The sequence below is a fragment of the Nycticebus coucang genome, chromosome 10 (assembly GCF_027406575.1).
Source record: "Nycticebus coucang isolate mNycCou1 chromosome 10, mNycCou1.pri, whole genome shotgun sequence".
NCBI classification, from domain to species: Eukaryota; Metazoa; Chordata; class Mammalia; order Primates; family Lorisidae; genus Nycticebus; species Nycticebus coucang.
Window position 1 is genome coordinate 113,764,638 of NC_069789.1, and position 20,163 is coordinate 113,784,800.

At 45.0% G+C, this 20,163-nt stretch overlaps 1 protein-coding gene across 2 annotated transcripts; it reads left to right on the forward strand.

Annotated features, from left to right (window-relative positions):
- Positions 1–1,205: 1,205 nt before the first annotated feature.
- LOC128597536 (sialic acid-binding Ig-like lectin 5) lies at positions 1,206–19,913 on the forward strand. 2 transcript variants are annotated; one of them, XM_053607971.1, is made up of 9 exons: positions 1,206–1,292; positions 1,371–1,748; positions 1,953–2,231; positions 2,535–2,579; positions 3,202–3,459; positions 3,539–3,820; positions 4,042–4,141; positions 5,111–5,192; positions 18,444–19,913. In XM_053607971.1, exons 1-9 carry the CDS (start codon positions 1,256–1,258, stop codon positions 18,630–18,632), a joined length of 1,650 nt encoding a protein of 549 aa, XP_053463946.1. In that variant the 5' UTR covers positions 1,206–1,255; the 3' UTR covers positions 18,633–19,913. The 2 variants fall into 2 exon arrangements, with proteins under 2 accessions (XP_053463946.1, XP_053463947.1); XM_053607972.1 differs by lacking the exon at positions 2,535–2,579.
- The last annotated feature ends 250 nt before the right edge of the window (positions 19,914–20,163 follow it).

The following is a 20,163-nucleotide window of genomic DNA, read 5'->3' on the forward strand; positions in this document are numbered from 1 at the left end:
GTTCTTTTTAATTTAAATGATTCTTGGAAACAGAAGTTACTTTATGGCTTGGCACCTGTAGTACAGTGGTTACAGGGCCAGCCACATACACTGAGGGTGGCAGGTTTGAACCCTGCCCCGGGCCAGGTAGACAACAATGACAGCTGCAACAAAAAATAGCAGGGCAGTGTGGTGCATGCCTGTAGTCCCAGCTACTTGGGAGGCTGAGGCAAGAGAATCGCTTAAGCCCAAGAGTTGGAGGTTGCTGTGAGCTGTGACGCCAGAGCACTCTACCAAGGGCAACATAGTGAGACTCTGTCTCAGAAAAAAAAAAAAAAAGAAAGAAAGAAAGAAGAAGAGGTTACTTTATAATGGATCTATTCAGGTGTGGTTACCTGCTTGGTCTTCTTTATGCTAATGGACAATAACAGGGAGGAAAACAAGAGCAATTATTTTCCTGGGGGAAATCTTTATGTAGATAGGGGAAGAGACTCTTCTAAGGCCTATTGATCTATAAGGGTTTTTAATTTAATCCTTTCTACCAGGGAGCCAAGTGTCAGTGTGCTCCTTCCTCTATAAAGGAGAACCCTTAAAGACGGAGCTTCATTAGCTTCTTGGTGGCGAATTTGCTTCTGTACCCTTTTGGGGACCCCACCTAGTGGTGAGTCTTTCCTTACAGATACCCTATTTTTAGTGGGCCTGTCCCACAATATCCCTAGGTTGATGAACACCAAAACTGGACTGGGCCATGTCTCAGAAACCCCCTTAGGGCAAAGGTGCCTCAGCTCTCTCCTTGGGTTCTCACCTTTCACTAAATTTGAATCTGAAAATTCCTTTCCTCCTTGCTAACACTTGAATGGCTTAAATTTAAAATTTAAATTCATGTTTTTCCAGGACTTTCAATGGTTTTCAGCTGGAGGGAGGGTCTAACACGAATCTCAGGGAATGACCAGCTCTGGCCCTCCTTTCCTCCATCTCCTGCATTCACTCGGTGGTGATCCCATCACTCTCATGATGACATCACATGGAAGGAGATGACTTCAAGACCTCCCACTCTCCAAGGGCCTTAGTATCTTTACCTGCCTCCACTGTAGTGGGGGGAACAGGATGATTTCCCATCCCCCCCAACCTCCAGTGGCATCAAGTTCCCCTTCTGTGAGGCCACAGCTGTGCTCACCCACTGGCTTCCTGTACAGACTCCCAGGCCCCGCCCACATTCGGGTGTTTCCTTCCCTGACAGAAGGACTGGCCGGGGCTCAGGCCCGGCAGCACGGACATGCTGGCCCTGCTGCTGCTGCCCCTGCTGTGGGGGGGTGAGTGGGTAGAGGGGGTCAGGTGGGCATGAGTGTGGGGGGAGCTGCAGCTCCAGCTGAGCCTTTGTGTCCCCCTAGGGTCCCTGCAGGTGGACACAGGGTTCAAGGTACAAGTGCCGAATTCGGTGACCGGGCAGGAGGGCCTGTGTGTCCTCGTGCCCTGTTTCTTCTCCTTCTGGAGTCAGTGGTCTTCCTCTCCCCCACTCTACATCCACTGGTTCCGGGATGCGGACCACATATACTTTGATGATGCTGTGGCCACAAACGACCCAGACAGAACAGTGAAGACACAGACCAGGGGCCGATTCCTCCTCCGTGGAAATATCAGGAATGGAAACTGCTCCCTGAGCATCAAAAATGCCAAGATAGAGGACAGAGGGAGTTACTTCTTGCAAATGGAGAAAGAGAATGGTGTAAAATATAATTCTGAAGAGAGGGTGAATCTGCAGGTGACAGGTATGGCAGAGGCCCCAGGACAGGCCCCGGGGATGTGGAGACCCGGTATCAGAACAGGGACAGGACATTAGAATGTTCCCTGCTCAGGCCGTAGGTCGGGGGTGGTTAAAAGAGATACAGGACTCAGGGCCAGCTCAGGGCCTGAGGCCCTGCTCACTCTCAGTCACACTGTGGGCCTGGGGCGTCTCCCTCTGTCCTCCTCAGCCCTCACAGAGAAACCTGCCATCCACTTTCTGGAGCCTCTGGAGTCTGGCCACCCCACACAGCTGAGCTGCAGCCTGCCAGGATCCTGCCCAGGGGGACGGCCTCTCAGGTTCTCCTGGACGGGGGGTGTCCTTCAGGCCCTGGACTCTGGGACCCTTCACTCCTCGGCCATCACCCTCACCCCGAGGCCCCAGGACCATGGCACCAACCTCACCTGTCAGGTGAAACTCCAAAACTCTCATGTGGCCACGGAGAGAACCGTCCAGCTTAATGTCACCTGTGAGTGGTGGGAAGGGCAGCTGGGTCTCATCCACAAGGGCAGTGGGAGTGGGGTGTGCATGTACCTGTGTGTGTATGTGTGTGTGTGTGTGTGTGTGTGTATGAGGGAGGGAGAGAGAGAAAGAGAAGGAAAACCAGAGGAAACTTGAGGATGGATTTGAACTATAAGAGTCTGGGTGGCAAGTGGGCCAGGAGGACAGCGATCCCCACCTTCCTGCTTCCTATGGCCCCTACCTGGGTCCCTCTGGCCCAGGCCCATCCACTCCTCACCTCTGAAGCTGGAGCCATGTCTTTCTGTCCCAGATGCTCCACAGAACCTCACCATCAGCATCCTCGGAAATGGCACAGGTGGGAAGATCCTCCTTTGGGGGGGCTGGGATCAGCCCTGGGTCCTCCCCTGAGAGCAGGGTTGGGGAACAAGAGCTTGAAATAGAAATCAGATTTGGGAGGAGTAGGAATGAGAATTATCACCCTCCCATCCCTCTACCCCCAGCCCATGTTTATTCTCCTACATGGCACAGCCCCTCTCTGTGCCAAGCCCTCAGGTGACTTTGGATCCTGCCCATCCCCCATCCCTCTAGTTCTGGACCCCCAACACAGTCACGGAGCAATCATTGCCCCTCTCATCTTTTCACAGACAGGCCCTGTGGTTCTCTAGCCTTCTACTCCAGTCTCCGTAGTCCTGGCACATTAGCTGAATCTGTTCCCCAAAGCCACTGGGGATCTCTGTCCTCTTGTTGCCACGCAGTCTAGGGGCCAAATAGTGAGATATTGAGCATTTTCTCAAGATACGAGGCTCAGGCACTTTTGTTCAGCAACTGAGGGTGTAAAAGCCCAGCCAAGGCCTTGGTTTCCAAGATGAAACCAAGCCTGAAGAAGAAAGTGAGATATCCCTGGGTGCTGGGAAGGATGGAAGAACGGGGACTGTCAGCCCCATCTCTTTATCTCTTTGCAATCCCTCTCCCCAAAGCTCTCAAGATCCTGCAAAACTCATCGTCCCTCTCTGTCCTGGAGGGCCAGACTCTGAGGCTGCTCTGTGCTGCTGACAGCAACCCTCCTGCACGCCTGAGCTGGTTCCAAGCGTCCCCAGCCCTGAATGCCACCCCCATCTTTAATACCGGGGTCCTGATGCTGCCTCAGGTAAAAATGGAACACGAAGGAGAATTCACCTGCCATGCTGAGCACCTCCTGGGCTCCCAGCATATCTCTCTGAGCCTCTCTGTACACTGTGAGTTTGGGGGCACCCGGGCCCATAATCTGAAGGTTTCTGAGAGGAGCCCCTGCCGAGTCCTGTCCTCCCTCCACAGACCCCCCACAGCTGCTGGGCCCCTCCTGCTCCTGGGAGGCCCAGGGGCTGCGCTGCAGCTGCTGCTTCCGTGCCCAGCCGGCCCCCTCCCTGCGCTGGTGGCTCGGGGAGGGGCTGCAAGAGGGGACCAGCAGCCAGGGCTCCACTACCACTAACAGCTCAGCTGGGCCCTGGGTCAACAGCTCCCTGAGCCTCCATGGGGAGCTCACCTCCAGCCTCAGACTCAGCTGTGAGGCCCGGAACAACCACGGGGCCCAGAAGGGCACCATCCTGCTGCTGCCAGGTCAGAGGTCGTGCTCTGGAGGGCGTGGTGGAGAAGGGGGGGCAAGGGGAGAGGCACTTATCACAGAATGGTGGGTGGAGGGAAAGAGGGGTGGGGCCCGGGCAGTAGGGAGCTGGGGTGAGGGTGTCAGGGTGGCTGGAGCAAGTTCCTCAAGGAAGTGTGGGAAGACCGGAAAGAGGCTGAGTCCTGGAAGCATCATCTCACCTTCCTCTTTTCTGCAGGGAAATCTGTCATGGGGGTGGGAGTAGTGCCTGCGGCCCTTGCAGGTGCTGGCGCCATGGCCCTGTTCTCCGTCTGCCTGTGCCTCATCTTCCTGTGCATGTAAGTCTTGGTCCCGGGGAACGGTGCAGGGAGGAGTGAGGGAGGCAGGAGAGAGGTAGTGGAATCTCAGAAACGCAGAGCTATGTAGGTCCAGAGGGGTCTCCTCCCTTTTACCTAACAGCTTTACCAACATAGACTTCGCGTTGTACTCAATTCTTACATCAAAAGTGTACAATTCAGTGGCCTTTGGTATATTTACAGAATTGTGCATCTGGCATCACAATCAATTTTAGAACTTTCATTAGGTCAAAATGAAAAAAAAAAAATCCAAAGAAATAGAAAGCCTATACCCCTTAGCCATCATTCCCTCATCTTTCTCCCAGCCCTCATCTATTGTCTGTTTCTCTCAATTTGACTATTCTGGACACATCATGTAAATGGAGAAATATAATACGTCCTTTGGGGCTGGTGCCTTTCACTTATCTTCACATTTAAGGTTCATCCATGTAGTATGTCCTATTGCTTCATTCCTGCGGCTTGGGAGGCTGAGGCAGGAGGACCTCTTGAGCCCAGGTGAGGCTGCGGTGAGCTACTGTCATGCCCCTACTCTCCAGCCTGTGAGAGAGGGGGACCCCTCATTTCAGGGGAAAAAAATTCCTTTTTGTTTCCAAATAATATTCCATTCTATGATGGAAAACATTTAATTTGTTCATTCATCCATTAATGAATATTTGGGTTGTTGCCACCTTTTGGCTATTATGAATAGCACTGTTATAATCATCCATGTACAAGTTTTTGTGTGTAACAGGGAGTCTTTAATGAAGAAAATTCAGTCCTCGGCCACCGTGACCAAATCCCTGGTCATCTGGGAGGATAAAGCCCCCATTTGCATGTCAGGAAGGTCTCCGAGTCTAATTGCAGGGCCTGGATACTTCAGTCATCATTTTCGCGTCTTAACAGGGGTCCGGGCAGCCTGCTCACAGGTGCCTGAGCCATCCCAGCTGCCTCGTGCTGGTTTTCTTCCCTTAGTGTGAAGGTCCAAAGGAAGCAAGCAGCTGGGAGACCAGAGCGAAGGGATGATGAAGACCCTGTTATGGGTACAGTCGCCTGGGTGAGTGAGTTGGGCATCTTCTCATGCATGGGGGTGGGGACCCTAAAGATGTCTGCTCAACAAGTGCAGACTGAGATCCTCAGCATTTCACCAGACCCTCTCCTCCCCGTCACCTGGGCAGACACCTGGGCATTGTCTTCTCTCCTTTTCTCCCCCTTCACTTCCCGGAGCCAATAAATCACTGTGTCCCGTCCAACCTTCTTTCTGAGTAAAGCTGAGTGGTCCTCTGCCCATTCCCATTTCCCTGCCCCACCTCTACTGATCACTGAGCCCACCCCACCTCCCTGCCTCCATCACTTAGCCCAAACTTCAGAGATTCCAGAACCATCTCCCCTAAATATTACTTTCCAGCCCACCTGGAGTTTCAGTGTTGTTTGTGCCCATTGCTTAGAGAATTAAATCCTTGTTTCTTGGTCCCTCGCTGGAGGGCCACATCAGCCTATTTCCTGCCCTCTGAGCCTGTCCTGTGGTCTGGCCACCGGGGACTCCTCACTGTCTGTGCAGATCTAACCTCTTACAACTCTGAGGCTGTACATGTACTTTCCCTTCCACCTGAAGTGCCCCTCCTTCCCCCATTTCCACCAGACCACCCTGTCTGATCCTTCCAGCTCCACCCTCAGTTTCTCCTACTCTGGGAAAATCTTGTCATTTCCCTCCCATTGACATCAATCTCTTTTTGTCCACATCCCCCTTGTCCCGAGGGGCTTCTCACACATCATAGCCACATTTCCATGCCTCTACCCCCTCATCCCGCTTGTGAAGTTCTCAAGAACAGGGACTGGGTCTTCTACTTTCCCTCACTCTGTTCCTTCCAGCACGCCCCCTCCCCCTTTTACAAAATCTGGCCCATGATGCCCTCCGTAGAGTTGATCCAAAATGCTTGGTTCATGACCAAGCTATTGTCACTAGAACAAGCTTTATTCACTTTTACTTACTCATTTTTATTCATAATATGATAAATAACTGTGACCCCACCATCCCACCTAAGGCCAAAACACTGATGACAACTTACATCACCTGTGTTGCTCTCTAACTCCCTCCCCTGTCTCTTCCTAGTGTTGTCACACACATGTTTACTGGAAACAGACACCACGTAGTCTTTTTTTTTTTTTTTTTTTTTTGTAGAGACAGAGTCTCACTTTGTTGCCCTCAGTAGACTGCTGTGGTATCACACAGCTCACAGCAACCTCCAGCTCTTGGGCTTAGGCGATTCTCTTGCCTCAGCCTCCAGAGTAGCTGGGACTACAGGCGCCCGCCACTACTATTTTTTTGCAGTTTGGCCGAGGCTGGGTTCAAACACGTCACCCTCAGTATATGGAGCCAGCACCCTATTCACTGAGCCACAGGGCCGCCCAACACCACATGGTCTTAACTGCTACTGAGCCCACAAAGATTATCACCCTCTGTGCAATCTTCTTGGACTTTCTTTTCTTTTTTTTTAATTGTTGGGGATTCATTGAGGGTACAAAAAACCAGGTTACACTGATTGCATTTCTTAGGCATGATTGCATTTCTTAGGCAAAGTCCCTCTTGCAATCGTGCCTTGCCCCCAAAAGGTGTGGCACACACCAAGGCCCCACCCCCCCTTCCTTTTCTCTTCTCTTCCTTTCCCCAGCACTCCCTCCTTTCTCTCTCTCCTCTCCACTTCCCCCACCCACACCATGTCCTTAATTGTCATTGATTCATCTTGGACTTTCTTTATAGACTCAACCGTGCATTATGAAGATTCATCTATAATGTAGTACAAAGCTGCAGTTTATTCATTTTCCCCAGTGGATAATGTTTCACTCTATGATTATGTCTATTTTCTAGGCTCATATTGATGGACATTTGAGTTATTTCCAGATGTTGCTATCATGAACATTCTTATTGGTGTCTCATTGTATTGACATAACTGAGCTTTTCTTTAGCATTACCTAGAAATTTAATTGCTGGGTCACAGGGCATGTGAGTGTCCATGTTTACAAGATCATAAAAAAAAAGTCTTTTCAAGGAAGCTATCCGTTTACACTCTGATCTATGCATATGAGATTCTGCCACTGTATAATGTCTCCAACGCTTGGCTTTCTTGATTTTCTGGTCACTTCACTATGCCAGTATTGTATTGATTTGCATTTCTTTGGTTACCAATGAAGATGAGAAGTCTCTTTGTGATTTCACTGGCATACACACACCTTTGTGATAAGATGCCTGGTCACATCTGAAGTCCATTTTCCTATTGGATATTTGACTTTTTCTTTCTTACTGAATTTGTTGGAGGGTTTCATACATTCTCATACTGATTTTTTCAGTAAATACCTCTCCCCCATAAGTAAGGTAAGATGTCACTCTTCTTAAGGTGACTTTTGGTGAATTGAATTTCGTAATTGTGATATAATCATATTTATCAATCTTTTCTTTTCTATTGAATGCCTCTTGGATCTCATTTAAGAAAATCTCTCCCAGGCAGCCCCTGTGGCTCAGTGGGTAGGGCACCGGCCCCATATACCGAGGGTGGCGGGTTCGAACCCAGCGTTGGCAAAACTGCAACAAAAAAATAGCCGGGCGTTGTGGTGGGCACCTGGAGTCCCGGCTACTTGGGAGGCTGAGGCAAGAGAATTGCCTAAGCCCAAGAGCTGGAGGTTGCTGTGAGCTGTGATGCTACAGCACTCTACCAAGGGTAACAAAGTGAGACTCTGTCTCTAAAAAAAAAAGAGAAAATCTCTCCCATTCTAAGATTAGAAAGATGTTCAAGTAAAGTTTCCTTTGAAAGTTGTATGTTTTCCGTTTAGCATTTAAGTGCTTAATCTATCTGGAGTTGACTGTTGTGTGTGGTGTATGGTGTTGAACCACATGTGTTCCTCCTTTTTTCTTAATCCCTTCCTCCCCCTCTCCTCCATAGAACTACATGCCAATTCTGTCATATATCGAAATTCTATATATGAGTGGGCCTCTTTCTGTGGCCTCTATTCTTATCAAATGATCAACTTTACTGTCCCTAAGACAGAACTGTCTATAGAGTTGACAGAGCCTATAAATTCGAAAATAAGTCCTAATACCTAACAGAGCAACACCTCCTCCTTAATATCCTTCAAGACTGTCTTGGCTGTTTTGAGCTTCTGTCTTTTCATTTCAATGTTAGAATCAGTTTGTCAAGTTCCTTGAATACTCCTATTGCTATTTTGAATGGAATTGGATTGACTCTATGGCTCAATTTGGGAAAAATTTACTTGTTTACATATTCAGGTCTTTCTATCTTGGAAAACAGGTTATCTCTCTATTTGTTTAAATCTGTTGTAGGGTTTTTAAGAAAGATATAGAATTTATTCATGAAGGTCTCACCCATCTTCTATTACTTTTATCCCTGAGTGCTAGCTTTTGCTGCTGTTATAAATGCCATCTTTTTTTTGTTTTTCTCCACAGTTTTTGGCCAGGGCTGGGTTTGAACCTGCCACCTCTGGCATATGGGGCTGGCGCCCTACTCCGTTGAGCCACAGGTGCCGCCCATAAATGCTATATTTACATTTATGGGCGGTGCCTGTGGCTGGAATACAGAATGAAAGTATTTTTTTTTTTTTTTATTGTTGGGGATTCATTGAGGGTACAATAAGCCAGGTTACACTGATTGCAATTGTTAGGTAAAGTCCCTCTTGCAATCATGTCTTGCCCCCATAAAGTGTGACACACACCAAGGCCCACCCGCCTCCCTCCATCCCTCTTTCTGCTTCCCCCCCCCATAACCTTAATTGTCATTATTTTTTAAAGTAAGTCATTTCATTGTAATTCAGAAACATCCCAAGTTGGTCCTGAGTGTCATTTATATCTTGTTGTTTTGGTAGCCGGGGAATTCTTAAATCTTATTCCTAAGCCTGCTCATCCGTTCTTTTTTTGTGATACAAATACTATCTGAAAAGTTAGTAATATTCTTATTTTTAACTATTGTAGCTTACTGAGTCAAAGCGGCTGGATTTGCCACAGACATAAGTTTAGTTCCTTCAAGACTCAACTCATCCTTTCGGGCTTTGGGTACTAAGCAAGAAACACGTGGCCGCATGTATACCCTGCAGGTGTATTATTGGTTGCAGGTGCATATTTCAACCAATGACCCACCCTCCCAAATAATCACTTTGATGAGGAAATGCAAACACACTGACCCAACATGATCTGGCAACGGAAGTCCATGTCGCACCTCAGATGGTGGGCAGTGTGTGACTGCAGATTATGTCAGAGTGGCCAGTTACCTTTCATTTCCACACCATTTGGCAACACAGAGCTTCTCCTTTCTCTTTCCCACACTCATGGAGTCAAATTCCCCCACTTGGTACCTCTAGGGCAGGCATCCTCAAACTTTTTAAACAGGGGGCCAATTCGCTGTCCCTCAGACTGTTGGAAGGCCGGACTATAGTTTAAAAAAAAAACTATGAACAAATTCCTATGCACACTGCACATATCTTATTTGGAAGTAAAAAAACAAAACGGGAACAAATACAATCACACCGCCTCATTTGGCCCGCGGGGCGCAGTTTGAGGACCCCTGCTCTAGGGACTTCGCTATAACTGTGCTTCTCTTAATAGTGACACCCACCTCTTCTTGTGACAGCTACCCTGGATGCCAAGGATGGGCTTCATTCTTTGAGTAGAGGCAGCTCATGAAAACTCAGTTCTGAATACATTTTAAATTGTTTATATATTCTTCCAACTTGCTAAGCCCTGCTATTGTATGATATATAGACATTAAAGTACTTTTAATAATAAATTTTTGTCAGTTAAGAAATATCATAGGTTCGGTGCCTGTTTACAGCACCAGCCACATGCACTGAGGGTGTTGGGTTCGAACCCAGCCTGGGCCCCAGCTAAAATGACAATGACAACTGCAACAAAAAAATAGTGAGGCATTGTGGCGGGAGCCTGTAGTCCCAGCTACTTAGGAGGCTGAGGCAAGAGAATTGCTTACGCCCAAGAGTTTGAAGTTGCCACGAGCTGTGACGCCATGGCATTCTACTCAGGGCAACAGTCTCAAAAAAAAAAAAAAAAGAAAGAAAAAAATCACAAATTGATCCAGATACTGTTTGAAGAATCTTTTAGGATTTCAGATTAGATGATCATAACACCTGCAAGATAATAGCTTATTTCTTCCCTTTATCCTAAGCCCTTCATTCATTTTTATTATCTTAATATGTTGGCTAAGACTCCAAAGTTGAAGAGACATGGTGACCATGGAACTCTTTTACTCCTGATTTTGAAGGAAATGCTCTCAATATCCTGCCATGTAAGTTGATCTTTCTTAACCTTTATCTGATTAAGGAAGTTCCCTTCTATCACTAAGTTTTTACCAGAAATTTCTGTTGAACTTTGCAAATGCTTATACTGATAGGATTTTTTTCTGTTTAATCTGTTACCATGGTGAATGCAAACAAAAGGTTTTCTAATATATAAAACTACTCCCTCATTCCTGGGAGAAAACCACGTTGTTGGTGGTATGCATTTTTGCTACCCTGATAGACTCTGTTTGATAGAAAACTTTTGCTTAACAGTTTTGCATCTCTATATGCATGGGTCCAGTAGATTGGTTATTTGCCTTTCTCCTCCCGTTCCTTTTGTTTGGGCATCCAGATTATATTGAGGAATTAGGGACTAGTCTCTCTTTTTTCTATTATCTGGTTGAAAGTGTATAAAATTGGAATGATTTGTTTCTTGAAGGATTGATAGATGTCACTTGTAAAACTATCTGGGCTGGTGGTGTCTCTGTAGGCAATTTTTCTAATTCAGTCACTTCCTGTGTTTTTCAGTGAGCTTTTTCTAGGGACTTAAAGTGTTATAATTTTTATGGGTGATATTCTGTTGTCTTTATGCTACTCATTTTTGTTGAAATTACTTCCTCTTCCTTGTTCCCGACATTGGTTATTTGTGACTTCTCTCTTCTCTTTTCTAGCTGGATCTTGTTAATTGTTTGTCTATTTTATTTTCAGTTGCACAGAACCAGCTTTTGGGATTGTTGGTTTTCTCACTCTAGCTTTGTTTTCTACTTTATTTATTTTTACTTTGATTTTCTCAGCACCTTCCTTCTACTTGCTTTGGTTTATTCTGATGTTCTTTAATTAATTTTTAAGCTGGGTATGTAGCTTATTAATTTAAAGCTCTTCTTTCCTTGTAAAAATAGTTATGGATAAATTTCTCTCAAAATGCCAGTTTCACCCCATTCCACAAGTTTTGATGTATACTTTTTTTTTGCAGTTTTTGGCCAGGGCTGGGTTTGAACCCACCATCTCTGGCATATGGGGCTGGTGCCCTACTCCATTGAGCCACAGGCACCACCCAATATGTACTATTTTAATATCATTCAGTTATGGATATTTTTAAAACATCTTGGTGATTTCTCATTTGAATCTTAATTTATTGGGGATTTAAAAATTCCAAATGTATAGGGATTTTAACCATCTTTCCACAGTTAAAATCTAGCTCAGTGCCTTTTGGTCACAATACATGCTATTTCTTTTCTTTTTTCTTTTTTTTTTACGAGACAGGGTCTCCTTCCATCTCTCTAGTGCTCTAGCCATGATTACACCACAGCATTCTAGCCTAGGCAACACAGTGAGACCCTGTCTGAAGAATAAAACAAAACAAGAAGAACAAAAAAACCCTCCTGGGATGAAGTGATTCTCCCACCTCAGCCTCCCAAGTAGCTTGGACTGCAACCATATGCCACCATGCCCAGCTAATTTTTTAACAAATCGTAAAGAGTTGGGGTCTTGCGAAGTTGCCCAGGCTGATCTTCAACTCCTGGACTCAAGCAATCCTCCCACTTCAGCTTCCCAAGTGGTTAAGATTACAGGAGTGAGTTACCATTCAGCCAAAATACATGGTTCTTATGGTACTTAGTTTTTAAATAAAAAAAAAAAAAAAATTTTTTTTTTTTTTTTTTTGAGACAGAGTCTCACTTTGTAGTCCCCACTAGAGTGCTGTAGCGTCATAGTGCACAGCAATCTTAGACTTCTGGACTCAAGCAATTCTCTTACCTCAGCCTTCTGAGTAGCTGGGATTACAGATGCCCACCACAACACCTAGCTATTTTTAAAGACGGGGTCTTGTTCTAGTTCAAGCTGGTCTCGAACTCATGAGGTCAGGCAATCCACCCGCCTCAGCCTCCCAGAGTTGTAGGATTACAGGTGTGAGCCACTGCGCCTGGCCCTAAAAAAATGTTTTTAATTTGTTGAAACTTGATTTGTGACCTGTACATAACAAATTTTTGTAAATATTCCCTGTGCTCTTAAGAATAATATATATGGTGGCTCACACCTATAATCCTACAACTCTAGGAGGCTGAGGAGGGTGAATTGCTTGAGTTCAGGAGTTCAAGACCAGCCTGAGCAAGAGTGAGACCCCATCTCAACTAAAAATAGAAAAACTATCTGGGTGTCTTGGCAGACACCTTTAGTCCCAGCTACTCAGGAGACTGTGATCATAGGATCACTTGAGCCCAAGAGTTTGAAGTTGGTGTGGACTATGAAGCACCATGGCACTTTACTCCAGAGCAACAGAGCAAGACTATCTCAGAAAAAAAAAAAAAAAAATAATACATATTTTTTATTTTTTAAATCAACAGGCCAGTGTACTAATTTAAATGTTTGAATCCAGATTTTCCTGACTTGTCAATACTCGAGAGGTGCACTGAAATTTTGATAATATGTTTGTCAATTTCTTGCTGCAGTCCTATCAACTGTGTTTATTATATTTGATGTGCTTTTAAATCAAAGCTGTATATTTTAGAAGTATTATATCTCCTGAATGAATTGAGCATTTTATACCACAGTGATTCTCTCTATGCATGTGGATACTTCTTGTTTTAAAGTCTGTTGAATTGGAGCTTGACATAGCTCTAACAGTTTGTTACTGGTTAATTAGATGCCTGATACTTTACCATCCTTTTTTCCCCTCCAACATTTTATATTTATGCTTTAGTAGTATATAACCAGGGTTTCAAAAATCTAATTTGGCAGCATTCTGTGTTGGGTTTGCTTTGTTGTTATGTGGATCTTTTTTCCTACTCTTTTACCTTTTACTCTCACTTAATTACTTTTTTTAATATTTCATTTTTCTCCTCTCTTACTTAAAAAATCAATATCTTGCCAAGAATGGTAGCTCAGCTACCATTCTCAGCTGAGTGTGTAGTCTCAGCTACTTGGGAAGGCAAGGAGGGAGGATCCCTTGAACCAAGAGATACGAGCAGCCTGGCAACGTTTTGAGACTTCTTATCTAAAAAAATAAAAAATAAAAAAAGAATATCTCTGTCTTACTAACAAGACTTTTTTTTTTTTTTTTTTGCAGTTTTTGGCCAGGGCTAGGTTTAAACCCGCCACCTCTGGCATATGGGGCCAGCGCCCGACTCCTTTGAGCCACAGGCGCTGCCCTCACCTTTCTATCTTATACCTGTCAGAATTTCCTGGTTTTTTTCCTGTTTGTATTTGCATTCTTCTCCCAACGTGTTTTCAATTCTGTGTTTTCTAAGGAATTGTGTGTCTGAAAAAATTTTTTTATGCCCTTGCATATGAATTTCATTTGGCAGGACAGAATTTTAAGATCAAAGTGATTTTCCTTTGATTCCTTAAACTTCACTGCACTGTCTCTGGCATCCAGTATTGCCATAAGAAATCATGTCATGCTGAATCTCATATCTTTGTAGGTAATCCATTCATTCCCCCTGACAACCTTTACAGTTTTCTCTTTGGTTCTGATATTCTTAAGATTTACTATACCGTATCTGGGTGTGGGATTTCCCTCATATTTTCTCTTGCCCCTTCAGCTGAGGTTGTTCATCTTTCTTTAAGTTTGGAAATTTCATTTCCACTATTTTTTTGAAATACTATTTGTTTTCTATTTCCTTCTCATCCCACTTAAGACTGCTGTTAACTGAATACTGATGTTTTCTATTTCTGTTCTCTGTCTAAATCAATCTTTTTTTTACCTACCCTACTTCCTTTTAAGGATTACTTTAAATAGCCTTTCCAGCTCACTTATTTTCCCTTGGAGTTGAATTCATTATGTTCTTCTTTCCATCCTTTGGGTTCTCCCTACTATGTTTTTCAGATATAATATTTCCACCTGGTCCTTTTTGCATAAAGTACATAATTACATAATTTCTTATTTATGGCTCACATGCATTTGACATACACACTCTCTGACTGATGTAAATATTTTATGCCTGTTCTTGTGCTAATATTACCACTTAACTTTTTTAGTGCATTTAGTGTTCGTAGTTTAAATTCTTTTTTTTGTTGTTGTTGTTTTTAGACAGAGTCTCACTATGTAACCCTCAATAGAATGCAGTGGCATCACACTTCACACCAACCTCAAATTCTTGGGCTTAAGCAATTCTCTTGCCTCAGCCTCCCAAGTAACTGGGACTACAGGCGCCTGCCACAGCACCTGGCTATTTTTTGTTGTAATTGTCATTGTTGTTTAGCTGACCCAGGCTGGGCTTGAACCCACCAGCCTCAGTGCATGTGGCTGGCGCTGTAACCACTGTGCTACTTTAAATTCTTGATCAAAGTTTTCTAAGAACTACTTGTGTTTTAGGTGGTCTATGAGGCTCCATTGGTTTGCTTTTCCCCTTAGGAGCCCTGTCTTCTGAGCTGTGAGCTCACATTCCCCTGAGTTTGGGCTTCTCTGTCTGTGAAAAGCAGATACTGGCTTGCGTGAGGCTTGCTGAGCTCGAAAGAAAGATGGGGACAAGCCCTGGGGGGAGCACCCTAGGAACCAAAACCATGACCTGCCACTCCCACTTCCTTGTCACCTCAAGAAAGCAGCTTAAGTCACCCCTTCATCTAAGTCACCCCTTCATCTTCAGATCTTTGTGAAGAAGGAACATTGGACCAGGACGCTCCCTGGATTGTGATCTACCTTCCTGGGGACGGTGGGGTAAAGAAAATAGAAATGAAACATCCAAGTCCAGTGAGGCCCCACCTCTGGTCTCTTCATCCCAGTGGGCCCTAGGGGCTTGTCCAACACTTGCCTCATGGACACCTGCACATCACGTCCTGTCCATACCCTGGATTTTATAGCAATTGTCCCAAGGCCAGGATAGGGGAAAGAAAGGAGCAGAATTCAAGTGTGTTTGGGGTAACCTGCCTTCTCATCAATAAGCCAGCTGCCCACTCCCAGGTTGCAGCTACCCCAGCCCTCCTACCTTGTTTGTTCAAATTAGGCTTCACTTTCCCCCAGGGATTTGGGTGTGATTAATTGGCCAATCACTGTATGATTTATAAAATTTTGTTTATCCAAAGGTTCCATCCTTAGTTCCTCTGTTGTTGGGTCTTGGAGAATAGAGACAGTAACTTGTGTGAATTCACTACCTTGACGAGAACTGTGGTAGAGAGAGCTTTGGTTTTTTCCTATTACTTTTCTTTCAATCCTTCTGTGCACTTTTGTACCAGGAACAGAACAGTAAAGTGATTCACAGCATAACCCTGGGAGTTCAATGTCTGGCATTGAAGTTCTGGATTCATCTACTTGCAAGCTGTGTGACCTTGGATAAACTAACTAATCTCTCTGTTTCTTTGTTTTTTCTCTTCTAGAAATGGCACATTAATATGCTAATTCTTGTCTCAGTGGTTTGTTACAAGGAAGGCCTGGAAGAGTGAGCACCACACATGGGGTTCACTTATACTGTGACCTGGTATTACTGTTCTCTCCCGTAATGAGGAACTGCATGAGGGCAGGTGTTTTGAACTGCGTCAGCCTTATACACGTATCATTTTCCTCTCTTTGCAGTAATATCAGTGCATATAGCTACTTTGTCATTTCATCTTGTTTGTATTTTTGTTTGATGCAGTGGAACCATTTCTTCCTAACCTGGAATCCTTTTTTAAAAACATCTGAGCTACTATTTAAATGTTGTTTTCAATATCCATTTCTTTTTTTTTTCTTTTTTAATCTTAAAGGGAGCTCAGGAATGTGGTATGAGATTATGAGTTGCAATTTTACTTACTTTATTACTATTATTAGAGATAGAGTTTCACTCTGTCACCCTAGGTAGAGTGCTGTGGCATTATCATAGCTCACAGTGACCTCAAACTCTTGGGCTCAAGTGATCTTCCTGCCTCAGCCTCCCAAGTAGTTGGGACTATAGGCACCTGCCACAATACCTGGCTAATTATTTCTATTTTTAATAGAGATGGGGTCTCATTTTTGCTCAGCTGGTCTTGAACTCCTGAGGTCAAGCAATCCTCCCTTGTCGGCCTCCCAGAGTCTGGGATAAAGGCCTTAGCCACTGTGCCTGGCCCCAACATCCATTTCCACAGCATGAAGGGGAGGATGGTGCGCAGAGGTGGGAGAGGGAAGGGAATTGCTTATTAGTGTCTAAAGTGCCATCTTTGGCCCAGTGCCTGTAGCCCAGGCTAGTGGGTTCAAACCCAGCCCAGGCTTGCTAAACAACGATGATGACAACTGCAACAAAAAATAGCTGGGCATTGTGGCAGGCACCTGTAGTCCTGGCTACTTGGGATGCTGAGGCAAAAGAATCACTTCAGCCCAAGAGTTGGAGGTTGCTGTGAGCTGTGACGCCACAGAACTCTGGTGCGGGCAACATAGTGAGACTCTGTCTCAAAAAATAAATAAATAGGCGGCACCTGTGGCTCAAAGGGAGCCAGCCCCATATGCCAGAGGTGGCGGGTTCAGACCCCGAACCTGGCCAAAAACTGCAAAAAATAACAATAATAATAAATAAATAAAAGCAAAGTGCCATCTTTGCTGGGGAACTTGGGTTCTGTTCCATTTTGTTTTTGTTTTATGGAAGTGGGTCCAGGATCCAGAATTGCCATCTCTTGTCTAGTTTGCACCCAAAACATCTTGTAATGTATGCTGAAGGTAGAAGTTTGCCTCATCTATAGTCCACACCTCCTAGCAGGCTCTAAGCTGCCTTGGTCAGTGTCTGTGTCCCACTGTATACTTGGCTCCTATCCCAGGACCTTGCATAGGGGAAATAGGCTGGGTTGAATTTTGGCTCCACCATTTTATTAGGTGAGAGACCTTGAGCAAGCTATCTAACTTCTTTCCATCTAAGTTTCCCTGTCTTTAAGGTAAGGATAATTACAGTATCTTTCACACTGTTTTATTTTTGGTGAGATTTCGATGTGATTAATAAAGCCTCAATATGGTCTGATAAATTTTAAATGGATGAGTAAATAGTTGACTTCACAGGAATAAAAGAATGAAGGGATTAATTACATCATCCCAACTTCCCTTTGGGGACCAGGTGTTATATTTTTGACTAATTTGGTCTTGAGGTCTCTATCTGGAGAGTGGTCATAAACTCTAGTCCTGCCTAGACAGGAATTCAAAGGATTTTGTCAGGTGGTGCCTGTGGCTCAAAGAGTAGGGCACCGGCCCCATATACTGGGGGTGGCAGGTTCAAACCCAGCCCTGGCCAAAAACTGCAAAAAAAAAAACAAAGGATTTTTGTCATGAATGCCTACAATGTGCCACTCACAGAATACTTCTTTATCATAATGCTTAGTTATTCAGCCTGTGACCAGGCATCTCTCTCACAAGCAACTTGTTTATAATAGCAGATGCTCTCAAGTCTCTTCTGTGATCTGCATCCAGTTTATTTCTATTCTCTCGGAGAGCTCTGAACAGGAGAGTTTAGGTTAGGGTGTGTCAGTCAGGTGAGACACAGAGCAGGCAACACAACAAAACATATAAAATAACAGAAGCAGTTTATTACTTACAGGTCCCAGAGAGAAGGCAGCACCTGTCACAATGCCAGTGGGAAGGGAGGGCCATCTGGGACACACATACTCAACCAGTGGGTGGGGCAAAAGGCAAGGGGAACCTGTAGCCAAATCCTTAATTAGAGTCCTGGGCATTACCCAAGCAGGCTTCCCACAGGAAGCTGTAATTGGGGGATTTAGAGCAGGCAGGCACAAATTCTATGGAGTCACATTGTGTCTGAGAGGTGGTCACGACAGCATAGTTGTACAGCCCATGTGAGGTGTGGGGACTGGGGGTGAGTCAGGTAGGGTTGTGTTCAGCTGTCCCATAGGAAAGTGGTCAGCAGGAGGTGGTTGTACAGGACAAAAATCTGAATCAACCACCTTGAAGAACTTGGAAAGGTAGAGAAGTAGAAACTGTCAAGGGTAACTAACCCTGCTGCTGGTATGAGGAAGTCCAACTTTATCCTAAATGAATGTTGAGTCAACATAAAATTACAAGGATTTACTATACTACAGCTGCCTCTTTATTTCTACTATGATTCCTTTCTCTCCCCTTTCTCAGGGTTCCAGGCAAAAGCCCTGGCCAGACAACCCTCCAGACCAAGAGTCCACTGTGAGGGACACCCAGCCCTTGGGAGAGCAGGACCTCTATTATGCTTCTGTCAGCTTTCAAGAGATGAAGGCGAGGAAGCCTCAGGACCAGAAGGCCACATGCACCACAGAGTACTCAGAGATCAAGCCAAGCAAGTGAGAACTCACCCAGAACTCAGTCCTAGCTGGTGGGAGGAAAGGACCAGTCAGGGTCCTGTGTTGAAGCACTCAGAGCCTTGTGACAATATTAACAGTAACTACTGTACAGGTAGAGCAGAAAGAGGATGACAGAATTAGAGATACGGGCTCAAACTCAAGCTCCAGTGCTCTCTACAGCATTGTTATCAACCAGCTCACCTCATCTCTCTGTGCCTCGATTTCCTGTTCTATAATCAGAGATTGTATGTATTACCTCAAAAGCTGTTGTGAACATTAAAGAAATCAACCACATGCAAATCAAACAACAGAGGTTCTAGCATGCATTGCTGGTCTCTACTCCTCAAACAGAAAGGTCCTGCTGGGAAGTTGTCCTGAGGCTGGTGGTGACCAGTCATGGAAAACAAGGCAGCAATGTGTTGGCATCATCCGCCATGCTCAGAACTCTTCATAGACTCCCTAGGAAAGACCACCCCTCTCCCAACCTGGCATTTGGTTCATGATGTAGCATCTCATATCCTCTCCAGGGTCATCCCCTTGCCCCACTTTTACTTGTCAATCCTTCCAGGATATTCCCTCACCTCTAGTCTTTCTCCTTCTCATTAGGCACCCACAAGGATCTTTCCAAAAGCCAAAAAGCCAATGCTGACTCTGTCTTGCCCGAACCTGTTCATGGCTCCCCGGCTATAGACAACACATCACAAACAAACACTGCCCTTTGGTATTTAAAGCTCTTCATGATCTCCCTGCTGTTCACCTATTCATCCTTTCCTCTTGGCTCACCCTTCCTTATGCCTTCCATGCTGGTTTATGCCACATTCTTTGCCATTTGAGATCCCCTTTCAGGAATCCAGGTCACCTCGCTTTGTTGGCTTACACCCCCTTGCTTCAAACATGAATTCATGGATGGTCTTGGGTTGAAAGGGTGGACTGAAGAAAAAGCTCCTTTTCTTCCTCATGTAAAGATGTACAAAACAGCCAAATATTCACCATCAGTATCCAAACCCAGATTAATGACAATGTTATTTTCTAAACTTTAGAAAGTGACCACAAGGAAAGAAGTGGATAATTTTAGTGTGCTACTAGGAGAACACTGATCCCCCATACCCAGATACCCCCATTTTCAATACCACAAGGAGGTGAGTTGAGATCAATTCCATCAAGATTTGTGTTGAGGGTGGCGCCTGTGGCTCAGTCGGTAAGGCGCCAGCCCCATAAAGCAAGGGTGGCGGGTTCAAACCTGGCCCCGGCCAAACTGCAACAACAACAAAAACATAGCCAGGCATTGTGGCAGGTGCCTGTAGTCCCAGCTACTTGGGAGGCTGAGGCAAGAGAATCACCTAAGGAGTTGGAGGAGTTGCTGTGAGCTGTGTGATGCCATGGCACTCTACCAAGGGCAATAAAGTGAGACTCTGTCTCTATAAAAAAAAAAAAAAGATTTGGATTGAAAAACAAAAAAATCCTTTGGGAAAAAATAAATAGAAAAAAAAAAATCTTTCACTCAAATAGTACAGAATACCTAAAACGAAAATGAG